Raw genomic sequence first — 23,501 nt, 5'->3', positions numbered from 1 at the left:
GTACCTTAATACAAAATTAGTAACAGTGTTTGGTTCTTGGAATTAAAATATAGTTCCCATTGTAGATGATGGATCATATACCATTGATTCTTCCATAAACTCAGGTATTTTAATTATATATAGAGATGGATAATTTAATCAGCAATGTTTTTTTTTTCCTTGTTAATTTTTCTATACTTGCAGTTGAAAGTAAAATGCTTTTGAACTGCATGCATTTTGAGGTACATCTTTGTAATGTGGAAATTTGTTTGTTGCAGCTCCTGTCTCCCGTTTGCTGCAGTATATCAGCCTGAGTATTCTATTCCTGCAGTCTGTTCTGGTACTGATTATTTTGTGGATGACAGCTCAGTGGTACCGTGCATTTTCAGGTAATTTCTTTTCTCCTGCTTTGTTTTACAAATATTTTACACAGCTCTGATTGGAATAAAAGACTACAATATTGTGTGATGTGATTTATTGATCTAAAACGGAAGTACTTTGTCTCTTGATTCAAAGCTCAATATATCAGTTATGTATCCAACCGTTGCTCTGAGTGAATGTTCACTTATCTCACTTCCAAGATTTAGCCGATTAATAAAACATTTCCAGACAATTTAATGAGGTTACTTGATACGCCTGTCAAGACTGTGAAGAACAGCATGCTTGCGATCAGCTGTAAAAATTTATTATTTGTCTTCTAACAGTTTTCATGATACCAGCCATCTTCCCAGGGAAAAAAAGGATGCACATAAGATATATATGCAAAGGAAAGTTTAACTGCAAATCTATCTAGTGCACATCCTTTTCTCTTCCTGTGAAAATGGCCATGACAAGCAAAACTAGTAGAAAATAAATAATTAATTTATACAACTGATGGCAAACATGCAATTTTTCAAATTTCCATAGACAAGAAACAGGATACTATAGTCACTACACACGATATTTCTGCATCCATCACTGGGGAAATTTTACGTGCTGTTAATGTTCGTTATGATGTATGACATGGCCTGCATCAGTAGTGCAAATAATAGTTCATTATAAACTTAGCCATCTTGAAAAGGTAATGTATACAGGGTGTTACAAAAAGGTACGGCCAAACTTTCAGGAAACATTCCTCACACACAAATAAAGAAAAGATGTTATGTGGACATGTGTCCGGAAATGCTTAATTTCTATGTTAGAGCTCATTTTAGTTTCGTCAGTATGTACTGTAATTCCTCGATTCACCGCCAGTTGGACCAATTGAAGGAAGTTTAATGTTAACTTCGATGCTTGTGTTGACATGCGACTCATTGCTTTGCAGTACTAGCATCAAGCACATCAGTATGTAGCATCAACAGGTTAGTATTCATCACGAATGTGGTTTTGCAGTCAGTGCAATGTTTACAAATGCGGAGTCTGCAGATGCCCATTTGATGTATGGATTAGCACGGGGCAATAGCCGTGGCGCGGTACGTTTGTATCGAGACAGATTCCAGAACGAAGGTGTCCCGGCAGGAAGACGTTCGTATCGACACAGATTTCCAGAACAAAGGTGTCCCGACAGGAAGACGTTCAAAGCAATTGATTGGCGTCTTAGGGAGCACGGAACATTCCAGCCTATGACTCGCGACTGGGAAAGACCTAGAATGATGAGGACACCTGCAATGGACGAGGCAATTCTTCATGCAGTAGATGATAACCCTAATGTCAGCGTCAGAGAAGTTGCTGCTGTACAAGGTAATGTTGACCATGTCACTGTATGGAGAGTGCTATGGGAGAACCAGTTGTTTCCGTACCATGTACAGCGTGTGCAGGCACTATCAGCAGCTGATTGGCCTCCATGGGTACAATTCTGTGAATGGTTCATCCAACAATGTGTCAATCCTCATTTCAGTGCAAATGTTTTCTTTACGGATGAGGCTTCATTCCAACGTGATCAAATTGTAAATTTTCACAATCAACATGTGTGGGCTGACGAGAATCAGCACGCAATTGTGCAATCACGTCATCAACACAGATTTTCTGTGAACGTTGGGGCAGGCATTGTTGGTGATGTCTTGATTGGCCCCCATGTTCTTCCACTTACGCTCAATGGAGCACGTTATCATGGTTTCAATCGGGATACTCTACCTGTGCTGCTAGAACATGTGCCTTTACAAGTACGACACAACATGTGGTTCATGCACGATGGAGCTCCTGCACATTTCAGTCGAAGTGTTCGTACGCTTCTCAACTACAGATTCGGTGACCGATGGATTTGTAGAGGCGGAGCAATTCCATGGCCTCCACGCTCTCCTGACCTCAACTCTCTTGACTTTCATTTATGGGAGCATTTGAAAGCTCTTGTCTACGCATCCCCGGTACCAAATGTAGAGACTCTTCATGCTCGTATTGTGGATGGCTGTGATACAATACGCCATTCTCCAGGACATCAAGGATTCCATGTGACGGAGGGTGGATGCATGTATCCTCGCTAACGGAGGACATTTTGAACATTTCCTGTAACAAAGTGTTTGAAGTCACGCTGGTACGTTCTGTTGCTGTGTGTTTCCATTCCATGATTAATGTGATTTGAAGAGAAGTAATAAAATGAGCTCTAACATGGAAAGTAAATGTTTCCGGACACATGTCCACATAACATATTTTCTTTCTTTGTGGTGAGGAATGTTTCCTGAAAGTTAGGTCATACCTTTTTGTAACACCCTGTATACAGAATGAGTTACATAAGACATAACACCCTTTTTATATCATGAATTGTTACACATACCGAAATGCAGTTTTCATCAGATGTTAGAGCTTCAAGGGACACGTTTTTCTCTTAAATGCACTGGTATCAATGGAAATACTGAAACAATTCAATAGCTCTTGATAAGACAATTACAGTGATATGGCATTTGGTAACGTTGACATTGAAACCAGTCATAAAAATAATTCATGGAATGTCCTAGAATTTGAGAGAATGTTAGCTAGAATCAGCATTAGTGGTGGAAACACCACCAAGCAGACCTCTTGTGCTTCGCTGTGTCAGAATGTCAGTACATTTGCCTTTTAATTGTCTGCACTGCAAGCTGCTCACTTCTGATTCAACATTCATTGCATGCAGACATGCGTCATTGAAAAGAAGTTGGATGTACTGTTTATATATGGTGAATGTAAAAGAAATGCCATAAAAACAGCACAGCAGTGTAGGGTTATCTATCTGGGCTGTGAGTGTCCACCATGCCAGGCAATTGCACGAATTATTAAGATACTAGTGCGGACAACCTGCTTGAACATCAAAAGGAGAATAAGAAAGGTGATTACAAGTGACAGAGAGCACGAAGAAGCTGTTATGGCTATCACGATAATGAATCTGTGCAATGGTAAGAAACATACTGCCAAGGAATGTGGAATCAGCCAGATGAGTGTTATTCACATCATGCATTGACAGAGTTTTCATCCCTATCATCTATCACTACATCAGGCACTCGATGACTGATTTTGAACATTGTACAGAATTTTGTCAGTTTGCCCTTCAGCAACTGAGAGACAACTCAACATTTTTCCAATGTGTGCTCTTTATCCATGAAGCAACATGTATGAACCATGCTGATCTGTGTAATATGCACTATTTGGTAGACAAAAATCCACGCCGATTTTGTCAGGTGCAACATCAATGGCCAACTTATGGTGCAGCATCATAGAAAATTGCATTGTGGTACTTTATTTCATTGCAGGCATTGTAAATGGACATTTGTATGCACCCTTTCTTACAAACAGTCTGCTGGTTCTTCAAGAAGAGGTACCACCAGATATTAGACAGTGTATGTGGCTGAAACACAATGGTTGTCCAGCTCACTCATCCCATCTTGAAATTCAAATATTGTATGAGAACTTTCCTGGACGTTGAATAAGACAAAATTCTATTGTCAAATGATTTGTGAGTTCCACCAATTTGACTCTTCTCGATTTCTTTCTTTGGGGCACATTTGAAGATGCAGTCTATGAAGAAGCCCCAACTACACCAGATGATATCTGTCGTCGAATCGCCAGTGCATGCGCTTCCATATCATCCACTCAAATTACATTTGTTCATTGTGCCTTCAAATGGCAATTGCAAATGTTCCTTCAAGTCCATGGCCAACAGTTTGAACACGTGCTGAAATAAAGGATAAAGTAATTTTTTGGAAGACAATGTTTATGTTATATGATTTGGATGGTTACCAAATCGTTGTTAGTAATTTGTTTATTTCATTTATATGTGTGCGAAATTGCATGTCAATGTCAAATAAGTCAACAGCGTGTATTGCGCATAGCTGGTAACACTGTTATTATGCACTTACATTCAATATGAAATGATGTTTCATTAAGAAGAATATTTATTTTGTGGTGTACATGTCATCACAGAAGTATTATTAATAAAATGTTTAGTTCAATGAAAGCATCACGTATGATGTAATTCAGAGCGGTGTAGGTAGAGACAGTTGTTCGACAGCATGTATTTTACGTGTAAGAACACACAGTCGCATACAGGAAAAGAGAGGTCAAATCTTCCATCTGACAGTTAGGTATTTAACAAAGCAGTTGCTTTTTGCAGTGTATAACACCTCTTTATTAATGAAGAATGAACAATTTGTAACCTCCCCCTTCCTAGTCAACGTACTGGATTGCAAGGTAACTGATCATGATTGCATATGCCTAAAGAAATTTTACAGTGAGTAAGGCTATCGTTACCAGAGGAAAATAACACTGCTTAGTTGGAAGGAAAGTGTACAACAGACTCTTCTGAAGGAAGAATCTATTCTGAGCTTAAGGTAAATACTGATGATAATTTTGAAATATAGTGCAACCGATTATGAGCTATGCAGGAGGAAAAGGGTACCATGTAATATTTACTACAAAAATCAGTGATAACACAAAGAAAACACTGATTAACTAAAAAGAAGGGATAATTAAATGGCTGCCAGCCCACTAGGGCAATGAATCTCCAGAATCTTGAGAAAGGTAGTGGCAAAGAAGTTTAAGCAAATAATCACTGGTGTGGCAACAGAAGGTTGTCAGCTTTTCCACAGCACAACATATCATGAGAAAATAAATCAACCAGAGAGCACTGAGTTTGCAGTTACTTATTCTGAAATACTAAAATTTGAAAGTAATGTTAAACAAAATTATTGGTTAAATAAATGACTGGCTTAGCTTAAACTTTCTTATATAAAAAAAATAACTTTCAGTAACCTCAGTGTAAAGTAATGCAAAATTTAGAAAAAGGCAAGAGAGTTATTGGGAGATTGAATTGAATTTACTTTAAGCAAGGGAGCAATTGATTTTACTTTTAAAATAACAATAATAAAATACATACCAAGACAGCAGAAGTCACTCGCTAAGCTACTTACAGAATAAATGAAATTGCACGCTCTTTATTTGTGCTGTATTTTTAGTTATTAGTTTTTCCAGTGAAATTTTACTTTACTTTGAGTAGCCTCCATCATGTGACACAAGAATGAACAGTCACTGAGGCAGAAAATGTAGACTGAAACTGGTCATTAGCAAACACACAAAATTGGTAGTAAATATTTAATCAGTTTTCACATTATTATGACACTCGGTGATTGTATGGAAAGGAAAGATACCCTGCTCGGTAATAACGTCTGAGGACAATGACAACACAGGCACCCTACAAGTTTTAATGATTTCAAGTTATTATTCAAGTTATTCACACTTTGTGAAAGAAATGTTACTAGGCAATGCCAAGGTAATTCATAATTTTTCACTTAACAGTCTTACGGTGTTGTAGCTGTGTGGACAATGAAGAATGTAGCTGACGACAATGCTGAGCTGCCGTGGTTGCTGCTGGTGCAGTTTGATGAGAACCCTGAGTTGTCTCCAGAGCCACGGATAATTGCGGGACAGGCTATAGTTGGAATTGCAGCTTCCTCTGCCTGTCGATTCCTACCGTGCTCTCAATACTCGTGAGTTAACAAATCAGGCACGTCTACATTAGCACGGGCATAGCTGCTCACTGCGATGACAGGAGTGCCCAACAAACACTTTTGCACTCTTTCATGACTCAAGCTGCTCTGCTTACTCTCTGGTCACAATGCGACAGAGACTTTCCATATGCAAAGATAAACAATGGCACAGTTACTACCGTTTTGTCATTGCTATCGATAAATTTCAATAAAGTTCCCTTGGCTGTTACCCAGCAGTTTACAGTATTTTCATTATAGTTACAATCAATCATATACAGTCAAAAATAAATATACTAATACATCGATTACGTATTAAATATACTTTCTGTAATAGCTTACAGCTCAGAACCAAAAGCACAGAGCAAGTTATCAACAGATACTAAACAGTGAAAATTTTGGATGGTGCAGAGGGTATTTTATCCGCATTTTCAGTGTTACAAGTTGATTTCTCTGTTTCAGTTCACACCTGGGTGGATACACAAATGTAGTTTTCCTGAGTCCTTTGTTATATGCTAGATTGTAGCCTGTGCATTACTTATGTATAAAACATTCATAGGTGAACCTGCATCTAAGTCGTAAGTTGGTTGAAGGGGAAATAAAGCTTCATTCTTGTAGCACAGACCTGCCTTGTGGTATAAAACTACACAGCCTAGTCCGAGACGCCTGCTTGGCATTGTTTGCACTGCAAATGCCATTTACGGCCATGATGCTCTCAATTCTAGGATATTTCTTTAATTTTTATTTTTACAGCAGATTTCAATGTCAACATTAACAAACATAATTGTCTTCTCAAGAGCTATCAAATGCAGTTATCAAAAGTATACACTTCCATTTAAAAAATACTAGCTTCAATATCTCCACTGATATTAGCACTAAAAACATTAACCAAACAAAAACATACATGCCCCTCGAACTCTAAAATTTGCCAAAAACTGTGTTCTATCTTTGTAACTGTTCCTGAAATAAAAGGGGTGTTATGTCTTATGTGACTCACTCTATATAACATGCTAATGACCCTAGTCGAGCCTGAAAACAACCAAAGATAAAAGAGATGTTCATTTTCTGGCACTGTCAATTTATTTATCCACCATATGCTAGGTACAGTTGGATGATGCTAGGTACAGTTTTGAAGAATTTAGTGCAGTGAGTAAATTAATTCAGAATGCCAGTGACCACAGATGCTAAAAGGATGTCATTGCTGATACTAGTTCATTTCACCAGTTCAAAATGGCAGTCACTATGGGTTTACCTGGAATGAGATATACAAGGTGGTTAGAAAAGTTCTCGGAACAGAATAGAAAAAAAAAAGTACTTACATCATTGAAACTTTTTTTATTTTTCAATGTAGTCTCCTTGTAGATTAATGCACTTGCTCCAACGATGTTCTAGTGCCTTGATCCCATCTCAAAAATGAGTTTCCTCCAGGCCTGCAAAATAGTTGTCAACTCCGGCATCAAATGTTCATTTGAAGTGAATCTTCATCTACCAAGAAAAATATTCAGTTTTGGGAAGAGATGGAAGTCTGACGGAGCCATAGCAGATGAATGAGGTGGGTCTGGCAACAATTCATACCTAGTTCGTGTAATTTTGCCAGGGCGACGGCACGTGTGTTGGTGCACATTGTCTTGATGGGTGATGACTTTCTCCATTGCTAAACCTGGCCCTTTTTTTACGTATTTTTTATTGCAATGTGTCCAGGAGGTTAGCATCATATTTTCCAGTAATTGTTTGTCCAGTGGGGAGATAATCTACAAACAGAATCCCCTTCGCATTCCAGAATACTGACGCCATGAGCTTTCCCACTGAAGGAATTGTCTTTGCTTTCTTTGGTGCCGGAGAATCAGCAGGTTTCCACTGCTGTGACTGTTGTTTTGTCTCTGGGGTATAGTAGTACACCCAAGTTTCATCTGCAGTCACAAACGGATGCAAAACATCTTGTTCGTTTCGCCTAAAATGGGCCAAACATTGTTCCGATATGTCCATTTTCATGCTACTTGATCCAGCGTCAATAGTCACAGCACTCATCTTGCAGATAATTTTTTCATTTCAATTAAAATTTGACAATTTGATATACTGTTTCAGCCCCCCCTCCCCCATGAACCATGGACCTTGCCGTTGGTGGGGAGGCTTGCGTGCCTCAGCGATACAGTTGGCCGTACCGTAGGTGCAACCACAACAGAGGGGTATCTGTTGAGAGGCCAGAGAAACATGTGGTTCCTGAAGAGGGTCAGCAGCCTTTTCAGTAGTTGCAGGGGCAACAGTCTGGATGATTGACTGATCTGGCCTTGTAACACTAACCAAAACGGCCTTGCTGTGCTGATACTGCGAACGGCTGAAAACAACGGGAAACTACAGCCGTAATTTTTCCCGAGGGCATGCAGCTTTACTGTATGGTTAAATGATGATGGCATCCTCTTGGGTAAAATATTCCGGAGGTAAAATAGTCCCCCATTCGGATCTCCGGGCGGGGACTACTCAAGAGGACGTCGTTATCAAGAGAAAGAAAACTGGCATTCTACGGATCGGAGTGTGGAATGTCAGATCACTTAATCGGGCAGGTAGGTTAGGAAATGTAAAAAGGGAAATGGATAGGTTAAAGTTAGATATAGTGGGAATTAGTGAAGTTCGGTGGCAGGAGGAACAGACTTCTGGTCAGGTGACTACAGGGTTATAAACACAAAACCAAATAGGGGTAATGCAGGAGTAGGTTTAATAATGAATAGGAAAATAGGAATGCGGGTAAGCTACTACAAACAGCATAGTGAACGCATTATTGTGGCCAAGATAGATACGAAGCCCACACCTACTACAGTAGTACAAGTTTATATGCCAACTAGCTCTGCAGATGACGAAGAAATTGAAGAAAAGTGTGATGAGATAAAAGAAATTATTCAAATAGTGAAGGGTGACGAAAATTTAATAGTCATGGGTGACTGGAATTCGAGAGTAGGAAAAGGGAGAGAAGGAAGCGTAGTGGGTGAATATGGATTGGGAGAGAGAAATGAAAGAGGAAGCCGTCTGGTAGAATTTTGCACAGAGCATAACTTAATCATAGCTAACACTTGGTTTAAGAATCATGAAACAAGGTTGTATACATGGAAGAACCCTAGAGATACTGAAAGGTATCAGATAGATTATATAATGGTAAGACAGAGATTTAGGAACCAGGTTTTAAATTGTAAGACATTACCAGGGGCAGATGTGGACTCTGACCACAATCTATTGGTTATGACCTGTAGATTAAAACTGAAGAAACTGCTAAAAGGTGGGAACTTCAGGAGATGGGACCTGGATAAACTGAAAGAACCAGAGGTTGTAGAGAGTTTCAGGGAGAGCATAAGGGAACAATTGACAGGAATGGGGAAAAGAAATACAGTAGAAGAAGAATGGGTAGCTTTGAGGGATGAAGTAGTGAAGGCAGCAGAGGATCAAGTAGGTAAAAAGACGAGGGCTAGTAGAAATCATTGGGTAACAGAAGAAATATTGAATTTAATTGATGAAAGGAGAAAATATAAAAATGCAGTACATGAAGCAGGCAAAAAGCAATACAAACGTCTCAAAAATGAGATCGACAGGAAGTGCAAAATGGCTAAGCATGGATGGCTAGAGGACAAATGTAAGGATGTAGAGGCTTATCTCACTAGGGGTAAGATAGATACTGCCTACAGGAAAATTAGAGAGACCTTTGGAGATAAGAGAACCACTTGTATGAACATCAAGAGCTCAGATGGAAACCCAGTTATAAGCAAAGAAGGGAAAGCAGAAAGGTGGAAGGGGTATATAGAGGGTCTATACAAGGTCGATGTACTTGAGGACAATATTATGGAAATGGAAGAGGATGTAGATGAAGATGAAATGGGAGATACGATACTGCGTGAAGAGTTTGACAGGGCACTGAAAGACCTGAGTCGAAACGAGGCACCTGGAATAGACAACATTCCATTGGAACTACTGACGGCCTTGGGAGAGCCAGTCCTGACAAAACTCTACCATCTGGTGAGCAAGATTTATGAAACAGGCGAAATACCCTCAGACTTCAAGAAGAATATAATAATTCCAATCCCAAAGAAAGCAGGTGTTGACAGATGTGAAAATTACCGAACAGTCAGTTTAATAAGCCCCAGCTGCAAAGTACTAACACGAATTCTTTACAGACGAATGGAAAGACTACTAGAAGCCGACCTCGGGGAAGATCAGTTTGGATTCTGTAGAAATACTGGAACACGTGAGGCAATACTGACCTTACGACTTATCTTAGAAGAAAGATTAAGGGAAGGCAAACCTACGTTTCTAGCATTTGTAGACTTAGGGAAAGCTTTTGACAATGTTGACTGGAATAATATCTTTCAAATTCTGAAGGTGGCAGGGGTAAAATACAGGGAGCGAAAGGCTAGTTACAATTTGTACAGAAACCAGATGGCAGTTATAAGAGTCGAGGGACATGAAAGGGAAGCAGTTGTTGGGAAGGGAGTAAGACAGGGTTGTAGCCTCTCCCCGATGTTGTTCAATCTGCATATTGAGCAAGCAGTAAAGGAAACAAAAGAAAAATTCGGAGTAGGTATTAAAATCCATGGAGAAGAAATAAAATTTTTGAGGTTCGCCGATGACATTGTAATTCTGTCAGAGACAGCAAAGGACTCGGAAGAGCAGTTGAATGGAATGGATAGCATCTTGAAAGGAGGATATAAGATGAACATCAACAAAAGCAAAACGAGGATAATGGAATGTAGTCGAATTAAGTCGGGTGATGCTGAGGGAATTAGATTAGGAAATGAGACACTTAAAGTAGTAAATGAGTTTTGCTATTTGGGGAGCAAAATAACTGATGATGGTCAAAGTAGAGAGGTTATAAAATGTAGACTGGCAATGGCAAGGAGAGTGTTTCTGAAGAAGAGAAATTTGTTAACATCGAGTATAGATTTAAGTGTCAGGAAGTCATTTCTGAAAGTATTTGTATGGAGTGTTGCCATGTATGGAAGTGAAACATGGACGATTAACAGTTTGGACAAGAAGAGAATAGAAGCTTTCAAAATGTGGTGCTACAGAAGAATGCTGAAGATTAGATGGGTAGATCACATAACTAATGATGAAGTATTGAATAGGATTGGGGAGAAGAGAAGTTTGTGGCACAATTTGACCAGAAGAAGGGATCGGTTGGTAGGACATGTTCTGAGGCATCAATGGATCACCAATTTAGTATTGGAGGGCAGCGTGGAGGGTAAAAATCGTAGAGGGAGACCAAGAGATAAATACACTAAGCAGATGCAGAAGGATGTAGGTTGCAGTAGGTACTGGGAGATGAAGAAGCTTGCACAGGATAGAGTAGCGTGGAGAGCTGCATCAAACCAGTCTCAGGACTGAAGACCACAACAACAACAACAATGAAGATTGTGGCGCCCGATAACATATGAGTGAAATCGTTTTATGTTTGGCACTGGGTAATTGTCCATAATGGTACGAGCGTTTCAGTGTCTGTAGTTGCCGCACATTTGGAAAGAACCGTCATATTTGGTGATGAGGTGAATCGGTGAAGACCAGTTGCTGTCCGACAGTTGCAGGATACGTGCCTCCAAAAGTTCATTAATTTGCTGCCAGGCCACACACAATTAATGGGGTTAAGGCATCTAACCTTGTGCTTAATAGGAGGGCCGGCAGTGGTAACTATCTTGTGTGTCATTCCATCAGTGATGGAAGAAACTGAGAACTGCATACGAGACTGAGCAACGTCCTGACATGAAGTTTTTGGATGAGTGGGGTGCGATGAGGCGTAACTGTTAGCGCAAGTGGGAAAGGGCAGCACGAAAGTCACATGCCTATTTCATGAGCGTGGTGTGCGCTTGTTCAGAGAGGTCAGCTGCGCATGCAATATGGAGTGGGTCAGGGCGCGCAGCGACTGTCTGTTGTCAGCCTTGCCTTGGGTAACTGGCGAGGATGAGACAGGCTTTGGCGTCGTGCAGGGAATAGCGATGGCCGCTGAGTGATGTGGCTTCCACGTGGGAGAGGACGAATGTTTATGAACATGACGGGGCGGCTGCCTGCGTGGTGGGCGTGGTTGTATCACGTGCGCGACTGTCATTAGAAGCACTCTTTGAAACACAAGGCACTAAATGTGGCAAGCACGTCGGGGGTGCGGTGTCTACCCGGTCACAAATCGTCACATGCAATTAATGTTTTTGGACTAACCTGCTGAGTGTCCGATCTGGTGTCTGCTGGAGAAACACGATTAGGTGGCAGCATTGTGTACTGCAGTTTCTACAGCAAGGTACGAGCCGCAACGAGCTCATTGTAAGTGTGTGCTATTCGTTGTTTCAGCTCGTTGTTTTCCCAGCGGAGTTGTGCTGCCGAGTCGTATCCTGGCAGTAGGTTAGTAACGCAGGTCACAATTTCGCCCGCAAGGGCGGAGCACTCGCTTACTAACTCACATGTTGCAAGAGAAACAGAAAATGGAACCTAACTGCGGGAGCACAGTATCTGAGTGTTAGTGGGATGATGTAACACTGAGCCCTGAACGACGTTCGGAGAGAGTTTGTAATGTGACAAAAAATCCATACCAAGACTTGGGTCATTGACGTCGGCAATGTAGAAAGTCCACGGAAAACACAGAGAAGGATTTAGGTGCACCGTAACTTTGACAGAGCCTGAGGTTTGTAACGTTGATGCTTTGACAGCTCGTTTAAGTGACCTCATCGGTGAAAAGGCGGGAGGAGCCAACTATGTGGGTATGATAGACATGTAAGCGCCTGTGTCGACTAGGAAGACGAGCTGTGACGAAATGTCGGTCACGTATAAACAACTGCTTGGCTGGGTGGACGAGTGGACAGAGTGCAATGTTTGAGGATGCCTGTGAGGTTCCCCACAGGACTTAGCGTCTTCTAGATCTTGCGGTCAGCGTTTGGGTGCTGGCAAGGTAATCGACACTTCTTGGCATCATCGCCAAAAATCTTGTGGTACCAACAATACCGGATGAGCTGGACGTGGTGGTGGCGGCGACTGCGGCAGTGGAGGCAGCTTGTCCTCACTGATTTGTTCTGGAATGTATACTGGCACGTATGGTATGTGGGCGATTCTTGAGTGCTCAGATGTAGGAGAGAGTGAGCAGATACTGCCAGGCGGTGTAGATGGCGTGGAGGTGGAGCGAGCCCTGCCTCTGCCCGCAGACGGCCGTTAAACAGGAGCAGTTGTGCCAACCAGTGGTGAGTTGTGTGCTGGTTGGTGTTGTGCATACAGCTGGTCTGCGATAAGAAGATGAGAGCCGATTGACTCAAAGGAGTGCGGTACCAGGTGAATCTTTAGGTCGGTAGGTAACTTGGTGGACCATACTGCCTACAGAGTAATGTCCGGCATTGTGTGTTCACTCACAAGTAATTGAAGGCGGCACCAGAGTGGTGACGGAGTTCGGTCCCCCAGGTGCTCCTCATACAAGATCTTGATGATTAATTCTTGTGGTGCGCAGGCAAGTCAGTCCAATATTGTTTTCTTTGCAAACTCATACTTCGGTGGAGGCGGTGGCAAGAGGAGAAGATCACAAATTAAGTTCAAGTGATCATATAGGTGCATGACGAGACATAGGAATTTAGAGTTGTAGTTGGACACATGATTAACTCGAACAAATGCTCCACAAACACAAACCATGATACGAGGTTGTCCTCGTATAAAGGGAGCAGCTTCGGCAGAGAGATGGGGGAGGGGGATGAAAGTGGCTTCAGTGTATCTTGGAAGGCCTGCTGGTCCATGGTAAGTGGGGCCATACTGCAGCCCATCACCATAGGCGTAGGTGTACTATTGGCAAGCACGTCCGAAGCAACAGCGGGTTGCATTGTCCTTGACGTGTCGGAAAACACGACGCGGCTGGCGCGGTCGGTACCATGGGAACAAGTGGTTGCGCAACATGTGTAGTGGTCCTATAAACTGGACCGGAGGCTAGAGGTACAGATTTGAAACTGTCCACCTCGAAAATGATGTGGAAGGCTGGTGCGGCAGACACAGGCGGAACTGTGGGAGAGGCGAGCGGCTGAACAGTCAGAATCGGGGCTCCCCGTGTGTGTGGGAGGGGGGGTGAGGGGTTGGCACTTCGTGCGACAGCAGTGTAAGTCTTCTGTGCACATCGGGAACACGCCCCATGTGGTTGGACTATAAATTACCTGTGAAACTTGCTGAAGACCACATTATTGTGGTAAAACGTTTTTGGAAGGCGAAGCGCCGTAAGATGTGCTCGAGCCCAAGTGGTCGAAAAACTGAGCAACGGGCCTGGTGGGTGAGAAAGGGGAATTTGCTGCATGAAAATTTCCATCGTTAGTTTGTGAATGAGGCAAAGCCGGAATAGGTTGATAGCATGTGCGTTTTGTTAAAATGGTGGCATTGCACATGGCACGACTGTAACTGATGTTGCAGCCCATTGACAGTCAAAGTACGTGTGTGAATGTAGATCACTTTGAACATTACATGATCGATCGGTAGTTACTCAGTTCTGAAAATTATCCACTTCACATTTCACATGTTGGCGAGCACAGTCCGGCGACACGAAACCTGAGTGCGTTGTTTGAGTTAACGGTGTAGCACTTGACTGTTGTAGAGCAACAAAGTTTGAGGTTAACTTGGTTGGAGGTTGCAAATCACTGTCGATTAGTGGGGAGCCGGCCATTTGCAAAAAAAAAAAAAAAAAAAAAAAAAAAAAAAAAAAAAAAAAAAATGGTTCAAATGGCTCTGAGCACTATGGGACTCAACTGCTGAGGTCATTAGTCCCCTAGAACTTAGAACTAGTTAAACCTAACTAACCTAAGGACATCACAAACATCCATGCCCGAGGCAGGATTCGAACCTGCGACCGTAGCGGTCTTGCGGTTCCAGACTGCAGCGCCTTTAACCGCACGGCCACTTCGGCCGGTCATTTGCCAAAGATTGGGCCTCCAAATCTTCGAACAAAGTGTTGGGTGAGGTAGCCATGGCGTCGCACGCATAACCTGTTGATTTACAACACCCGGCGTGAAAGTCGCGGAAGACGTAGAAACTTCGGGGTCAACAGTATGGAAGCAGGATATGATTATTGGTCGAATGCAATAACTATCTCCATTAAATTCCACATAGAGATATATTTCGTAGTTAGCCATAAACGTGTACACAGCTGGAGATACAGAACAGACTAAAAACTAACATGGAGGCTCGGTAGAGCAATAAGAGTCCAAAGATGGTGTTAATCATGGTTGATACAACATATTGAATCCACAAACTCTTGTGCAGAAAGATAAAGTGATCTGCTCCATCCTTTTTCAATAAGCTTTGATGAGAATTAAAAATCCTTAGTACTAATCATTGCACTTTCAAGTGACAATTAAAGAATTTTCTCATGGCTCAATCAGTCTATTCTGCCAGGGGAGTTCTAGTAAAAAATTTAACGTAATTCCTGTGTTATATTATTGATTATGCTAATATATACTCAGCAGCTTGTTACATGCATAGGGTTTGTAAATTTTATTTCATTTATTATGAAATTTTCTGATGCAGTTTAATGTATTGACTTGTTTCACGACCATGAAGACTGGCTCCTCAATTTGTCCCTGCAAAGCCAGATGTGTAAATTAATAAATAAATTAACACACACACACACACACACACACACACACACACACACACACACACAGCTGACTACTAGTGATTGAGCAATGCAGGGAACAGGTCCCAGACACAATGACTCAAGCACTACATAAGTTGACCACACCTGGTAAAGTCAAATAGTTTTGACCCCTAAAGACATGGGATTCCTTAGTAGTATTGTTGCAGCAGTAGCTAGATGAGATTAAACCTTATGTGCTGTCTGGCTTGATCCCCATAAACACCAAATTCTCCACACCAGCTGTGTGGCTGAGTGTGTAAATAAGATATCCAATCCTGTGGTTTGTCTTGTGCTGAATTGGATAATTGCCAGAACATCAAATTAATCTTTCTCACAACAGTGTCTCTTCCTTTTTTTATTCTCATTGATCTAGTTCATAAATAACAGAGACTTACTTTGAATCGTGTTTCAGCTTTTATAGTTGATTTCCTTGTCAAAGTCATCTGCACATTTTTGGCAGATCACAGTACCACACATAAATATATATGCATACCCATATTTAAACTATTTCTCATTTGGATACACAACTAATTTTGGACCCTGTGATAAGGTAGGTTTCCTCATATGCACAGTCCACAATCTTAAGGATAAATTGACAGTCTTCAGGATGAATTATCCTTCCACCAGTTAATATTTTAGCCTCTGTCTTCCTGCTTCAGCTCATCTCAACCTGTTGCAGCAATGACATAGCTGAGTACTCATCATATCATTTATTGATAGAAATGCTATTCACCCAGCAAGAAAATTGAGTATCACTGCAGCTGCATAATGTTAAGCATAGCCTGTACTGCAAACAGACTCTTACTAGTCTGTATTTGCGTAATACAAAGTGTGACCACTTTGCACAATGTATTGCTGTGTTGTGCTCTCTGGCTCTGAAAACGCTACTTGTTTCTTATCCTGATAGCTTGTTGTGTGACCCTCAGCACCAGAGGACAGTTTTTCAGTTGAATGGCTGTACAGGAAAACAAATTCATTGTGCATTCCAGCTAAGCCAAATTCAGCACAGAGAACAAAATTAAGAAATGGAGGCTGGCCCAGATCTAGGAGGGGGTAAACCAGGGTGTCTGCCCCAGGCACCAACTTCAGGAGTCCCAAAATTCATATTCTTGAAGAAAAAAAACCTAGTTTCACAAAGCGCCTAGCATCCAGTGCATGTTAGTCTATTGATTATTCATATGGTTTTGAAATGCATCCCTACTGGTTTTTAAACATTCTTGAACACTTTCTAAGTTGATTTCTGAACAGATAATAAGTTGACTTTTGAATGCGTGCGTAGTGCACGTGATGTCTCTGCCAGGGGAATCCCCATCACATCTAAAAATAAAAACTCTGTTTGTTTATGTGGTTGGTTGGGTGTGTGAACGATAAGTGTTGTTATAATTATTAGCAAAATCCATAGATTCAGACTACCAGAGTGGAAATAAATGACTAACAGGGATAAAATGTAAGAAAGATTATGTCTTATCTTCTAGGCGTATACAAGAAAACGAAATTTTTACAGGAAATTTTTGCCAGATCGCTACACTACTAAGAGCCAGTTGTGCGGTACCTGGTTAGCAGCCGCTTTAAGTTCTGTTCTGGAACACCAGGGAAAACGCGTTGTACGGAAATGTAATGATGCCTAACTGGAGAATAAAGACGGGATAACTGAACCGGTGATTCTGACAGGGTTAGTGAGGTTAAGCGGAGAATAAATTTTGACAATGGCAGGAATAGTTATAGAAATAGTGAAGATGAGATTGTTTTTTAGAATGAGGAAGGAGAAGAAACAGAGACATTCACACGAATTATATCGAAGTATGTAATGATTACAAATTTATATAAAAATTTTGTACTACAGCTTCTTTTTTATCTCATGGTTGAGAAACGGGAGCACATGAGTGAAATGTGAAACTATTTCCTAACAAAACTTTCTGCTTTTAGCCAGCGTTGGTATATCATGAATTAAATTCTGTTGTATTATTTATGTAAATGAGGTAGACAAAAATGACCACTTGTGCCAAAACAGTCTCGCTTATTTGGGGTGCGTTACAAATGGTACAATATTAGGAAGGCCTATTTTGCTTTATCTAGGAGAAAGTAACAAAATAGATGCAATCAAAATGAGAAACCACACCAGTTGTTTGAACTATTCATATTAACAGCTTTTTTGGTGTTAGACAACATCTTGACTTTTCATGTAACAAAACTTTTGACGAACTGTGGTGATGTAATAGATTCTTTTGCAGCAAGGAAAGCATGCCATGTAAAGCTGTAGCAAGAGTAGAGAGAAAAAAAAATACTGGGGTCTAAGGATTGAAGAAATGTATAGTCTTGCTTGTCTCTTGTCTTCACTGGTTTTATGTTTGAATACCAGAGAAGGAAAGTTGGTACTCACCATATAGTGGAGATGCTGAGTCGCGATAGGCTTAATAAAAAGATTCACACAATCATAGCTTTCGGCATGGGCCATATAGAGGAATCCTTCCTAAAAACCCAGAATCCTAAACCCCTCACCTGGTTCAGGTTCGTTGATGACATCTTTGCTATCTGGATTGAAGGTGAGGACACCTTGTTCACATTCCTCCAGAACCTCAACAACTTCTCCCCCATTTGCTTCACTTGGTCCTACTCAACCCAAAAAGCCACCTTCCTAGATGTTGACCTCCACCTCAGAGATGGCTACATCAGTACCTCCGTCCATATCAAACCTACTAACCACTAGCAATACCTCCACTTCGACAGCTGCCACCCATTCCATACCAAGAAGTCCCTTCCGTACAGCATAGCCACCCGTGGTCATCGCATCTGCAGTGACAAGCAGTCCCTCTCTAAATATACCGGGAGTCTCACTGAAGCCTTCACGGACTGTAATTATCCTCCCATCCTTGTACAAAAACACATTTCCCTTGTCTTATCTTTCCAGTCTCCCACCATCTCCCAAAGTCCCACAGTCCGGCCACAGAGGAGCATTCCCCTCATAACTCAGTACCATCCGGTACTGGAGCAGCTGAATTACATTCTCCGCGAGGGTTTCGATTGTAGTGTTGGCAGAAGAGCCAACACTGTGTTTCTAGAGGAGGCCGAACTGCACGCATTTAATTACACGCTGACTGGCGTGAGGTCTGGAACAGGACAATATCTTGAGAATTGTAAATAAAGTACGTAGATGATGTAATACTTAACTTTAATCCACAATTGTAGAACATCTCTCGTTACGGTACATGCTTCGTAATATTAATTATCAATTGAATACGGCGCCTTGCTAGGTCGTAGCAAATGTAGCTGAAGGCTATGCTAACTATCGTCTCGGCAAATGAGAGCGTATTTGTCAGTGAACCTTTCCTTGCAAAGTCGGCTGTACAACTGGGGTGAGTGCTAGTACGTCTCTCTAGACCTGCCGTGTGGTGGCGCTCGGTCTGCTATCACTGACAGTGGCGACACGCGGGTCCGGCATATACTAATGGACCGCGGCCGATTTAAAGGCTACCACCTAGCAAGTGCGATGTCTGGCGGTGACACCACATCGATTACCTCTCGTCATGCCCTGAAATGAGAAATGTACTACCCACCCGTATTCCGCTGTCCACTGAACCTACACAATATACTCGTCCATCCTTACACAACCCTTGCTCCCAATTCCTTACCTCGTGGCTCATACCCCTGTAATAGACCTAGATGCAAGACCTGTCCCATTTATCCTACTACCACCACCTACTCCAATCCGGTCACTAACATCACCTATACCATCAAGGGCAGGGCTACTTGTGAAACCAGTCATGTGATTTACAAGCTAAGCTGCAACCACTGTGCTGCATTCTATGTAGGCATGACAACCAACAAGCTGTCTGTCCACATGAACGGCCACCAACAAACTGTGACCAAAAAACAAGTGGACCATCCTGTTGCTGAACACGCTGCCAATCATGATACCCCTCATCTCAATGACTGCTTCACAGCCTGTGCCATAAGGATCCTTCCCACCAACACCAGCTTTTCTGAATTGTGCATGTGGGAACTTTCCCTGAAATACATCCTACGTTCCCGTAACGCTCCTTGCCTCAACCTTCGTTAGTCACTGTCCTCACCCATGCAGCCCCCTCCCTGTTCCCATTCCAGCACTACACAGCCATCATTTCACCACCACACCCAGTCTTTTAATTTATTTTTATTTTTATTTCTCTCCTTTCCGCTACTTACCCCCTCCCTCCTCCGCACATTCTGTCCTGCCCTCCATCTAAATAAATTGCAATGCTTCACTGTCCGCCACTCCCACCGTACTACCCCTCCCCCTCCCCACCCCCCCTCCCAGCCTCCTCCTTACCCCCATCATGCACTGGTGCTGCTGCTTGCAGTGTAGTTTCAGCTCTCTGAGACTGAAGACGTGTGTGCAAGCTGCGTTTGCGCACGCGCGCGCGCGTGTGTGTGTGTGTGTGTGTGTGTGTGTGTGTGTGTGTGTGTGTGTGTGTGTAAATGTGTGTCTACTACTGACAAAGACCTTAATGGTCGAAAGCTATGATTGTGTGAATCTTTTTATTGTGCCTATCGCGACTCAGCATCTCTGCTATATGGTGAGTAGCAACTTTCCTTCTCTGGTACTGTTACATTCCATCCTGGATTTCCCATTGTCTGGTTTTGTGTTTCCTATATTTAATTTTATGTCACATAAAAGAGAAAGTTGTTAGTTAATAGGCAATAAAGAGAGCAAATTTTCTGATGAGTTCTTATTCTCACAGTCGCAAGTAATCCCAACCACAATCAATTGTGAATTTTTTGTAAGGGGGGTCAAACCATCTGATTAGGAGCAGGAGAGGCACTGCAGGACAATTTAATTTCCACTGTGCTGAATGTGAGTTTGATGGCTTCCATTAGAAAATATACATGTTTGAATTCCACAGAGCGAAGTACAATGATATGCGATAGAAGCGTGCTGTGTAAAGAGGTGTGGCACTGTACTTTGGCATAATTAAGGCCAAAAAACATGTCTTACATTTCCTTGAACATAGATGTTTTACTTATCAAGCTCTTCACAGAGATGTTTGCTACAAAGGAACATATTTTTGAAAAATCAATTTTATTTTTAAATTTTTGGCATTCAATCTTAAACACTTGATGGTGGTGGAAGGGGGGAGGGGGCAACCACTATTGAGTCTTTGCCCCAATTCAGAAATATCGTATATCCGGGGCTGAGTTGAGGCACTCACTGTCATGGCCTTCCCACCATGCTTCAATTGTAATTCATCTAGAATTGGAAAAATATTTTACAGACAAAACATAAGATGTGTATTTCACCCACCAGTGAAACTGAGGAACATAATGGGCTGTATGAAAGATGATATGAGCCTTACGAAACAAGGTGTTGACAAAATTATGTATCAATGTTGAATGTCGTACTGGGTTTTTGAAAATGAATATCAAGGCCTTAAGAGTTTGTAGCAATGTTATATTCAACTTAGAATAGTAAATAATATAGCAAAGGGAAGAGCAACTCAATTTTGTTTGTGTACCTGTACTCATGCGCTGCTTCCTGTGTCTTCTGTTAGAAAGCACTAGTAGCAAGGATGGCCACTAGTGAACAGAAAGCTCTTCATGTTTTACAGTTTGCAATGACTGAATAGTAAAAATAGTATCTGTAGGTGGTATCATGAGTTTGAAGACACCAGTTGTCTTTGCAGAGGGAAGAGTAGGGGATGACCAAGAGTGACTGAAGAACTTGTTGAACAACAGAGACAGCTTTCACACCTAACCCTAAAAAATCATATTGGAAGGCTAGTCACAAATTAGCAATTTCAGTGACATTTGTGTGGCATAATGTGCACACCTGGGGATCGGCATAATGTACACATCTGGGGATCAGAAAATCTTCATGAGATGAGATGGTACAGTTGCAATGAGATCCTCCTAATTGAATGTTTCTCGTGCCTTATGTTGATGGAAAGTTAGTGAGCCACTCTTATTAAGTGAAGCAACTGCAGCTGGTATTTCTTATCTTGACATGCTAGAATAATGGTTCTTTTCATGAACTGGAAGAAGCTGAACCACAGAACTTTATTTAGCAGCAAGGTGGTCCCGCATCTTACTGACATAAGTCAGTACACGATTGTTTAAATGTTGTTGTCCTGACCACTGGATTGGCTGGAAGGGCCTAAACTTGTTTTGCATGGCCCCCACATTCATCTATTCTGATGCCATGTGATTTTTACCTTTGGTGTTTCATAGAGCTGCTCTACCCGACTTAAGAAACAGGACTGAAATGGTGTTGCAATTACTCTAGACACACTGCTTAAGATTTGGGAAGAACTCACTTATCAACTTTATGTGCACCACGTGACAAATACTGCTCTCATTGAAGACTTGTAAGAAAAACAGTTTGAGTTGCTCTTTCATTTGATGTATTATTTATAAATGTAAGTTGAATGTAATAAATGCTACAAAGCCTTAAAACCACCATATTCATTTTGGAACACCAAAATATTTGCCATACATATGGCAGATACAAGAATATTATCAACATCATTGTCATACGTGCGAGTTCCAAATGGACAGATCTCTAGTAACAAAGTGTTGTATTTGTACTGGTCATCACATGATATATGAAAGGACCAAGGTTATATTGTCAGTTTTGTTCTTTTGGGACTATTTTATAAAAAGAAGTGATAGAGATTTACCTTTATCAGTATTGATTTGGTATTCCAATTAAATACAGCAGTGAACCCTTCATTCACTGTCATCAGATCACAATGAGAAAAACAAGAATTTCCTATAATGACACCAACACAACATAGTTGAGGACTGGTACTTTACTAAAAAAAATGCTCTGCATCAGCATTGGTATATGCAGAAAGCCACACCTTTGTTCCCAATATAGACTCTCAACATTCTACTGTTATTGTTCTGGACGCAATTTCATCATGCACGTGTGACTTCCAGAATGTAACCTCCATGAGGAGACTGCCACAGTGTGTCCACAAGCTATACCTACTTGCTAGAGGTGTTAAATAGTTGTTTTGAGGAAATATTGTGAAATTTACACAGTGTGACCCAGCAGCAAACCTGAGAAGTTTTTATTCCAGAAAATATTTGTATGCGTACTGTAGAGTCAGCCTTGCAGGTCAAAAGCAATAACAGAATTGAACAACTTCTTGACCTGTTATTGTACTGCTGTTGTAAACCTCATTATGAGAAATGTTTATGCTGCAATGAATACATAAGTACAGAAATGAATTTTGATTTGAACACACGTAGAAGGAAGCTTACTAGTAAAAATAACCCTAGGTATAGGGCTACTGAATTTAAGCTTTGTGGGTATAATTTGCAAATGGAAATCAATATTTAAAGGAAGCTTTAGAAAAATAGAACTGTGAGTGGAGATATTAAAGTATGTACTAATTTTAAGTTCTGTTGCAGTAAGCATATGAGTATGAATGAATATTTATGTGGATAATTAAGTTCTGAATACAAATTACATAAATTTCCAAGTCATTTATTCTTTATTAAGTGAGTAGGAGTTATTGGTAGATGACTCTGTACTGTATCAGGTATCCTACATCAGATAGGTGTACTGTATCTAACAATGAGAACTGTATTGTTTGCTAGCCGATGGAAGATAAAGATTTAATGTAGGCTATATTTACAGTCCAAATCCTGGTGTTCATCATGTGACCTCCTATTTAGTACACATATAATCATTATGGATGCAGTATTACTCAAATAAACCATATTAGAATGGAAGAGAATTTGGTTTTTCCCAGGAATTGATTATAGAGACTTAAATAATTTTCGTTATTGAAGTTACTTACCTCATGTGCATTTAGCGTTATTTTAATACCTATTAATACTTACATGAAAAGAATTATGTTAGGTGGTCATTTGTTTTCATTTGCTCTAGCAGAAAGTTTAGTGTTAAATATAAGCACTATTCAGAAATAGAGCACAGGCTCAACTTTGGACAACTTTTATCACAAATGCTAAGGTGTTACGGCATTTTAATTTGGTATTCA

The 23,501-nt window shown here is 41.1% G+C and overlaps 1 protein-coding gene across 2 annotated transcripts in view; it reads left to right on the top strand.

The window, feature by feature from the left end:
• Positions 1 to 23,501, top strand: part of LOC124776753 — a 162,759-nt gene that overhangs the window by 105,302 nt on the left and 33,956 nt on the right. For both annotated transcript variants that reach the window (XM_047251881.1, XM_047251880.1), the window contains exon 6: positions 258 to 368. In XM_047251881.1, coding sequence (XP_047107837.1) covers positions 258 to 368 — 111 coding nt within the window. The remainder of the gene's footprint in view (positions 1 to 257; positions 369 to 23,501) is intronic.

The sequence above is a fragment of the Schistocerca piceifrons genome, chromosome 2, assembly GCF_021461385.2.
Source record: "Schistocerca piceifrons isolate TAMUIC-IGC-003096 chromosome 2, iqSchPice1.1, whole genome shotgun sequence".
In the NCBI taxonomy this organism is placed as follows: Eukaryota; Metazoa; Arthropoda; class Insecta; order Orthoptera; family Acrididae; genus Schistocerca; species Schistocerca piceifrons.
The sequence above is the reverse complement of the archived record's forward strand: the minus strand, read 5'-3'. Positions and strand labels throughout refer to the sequence as shown.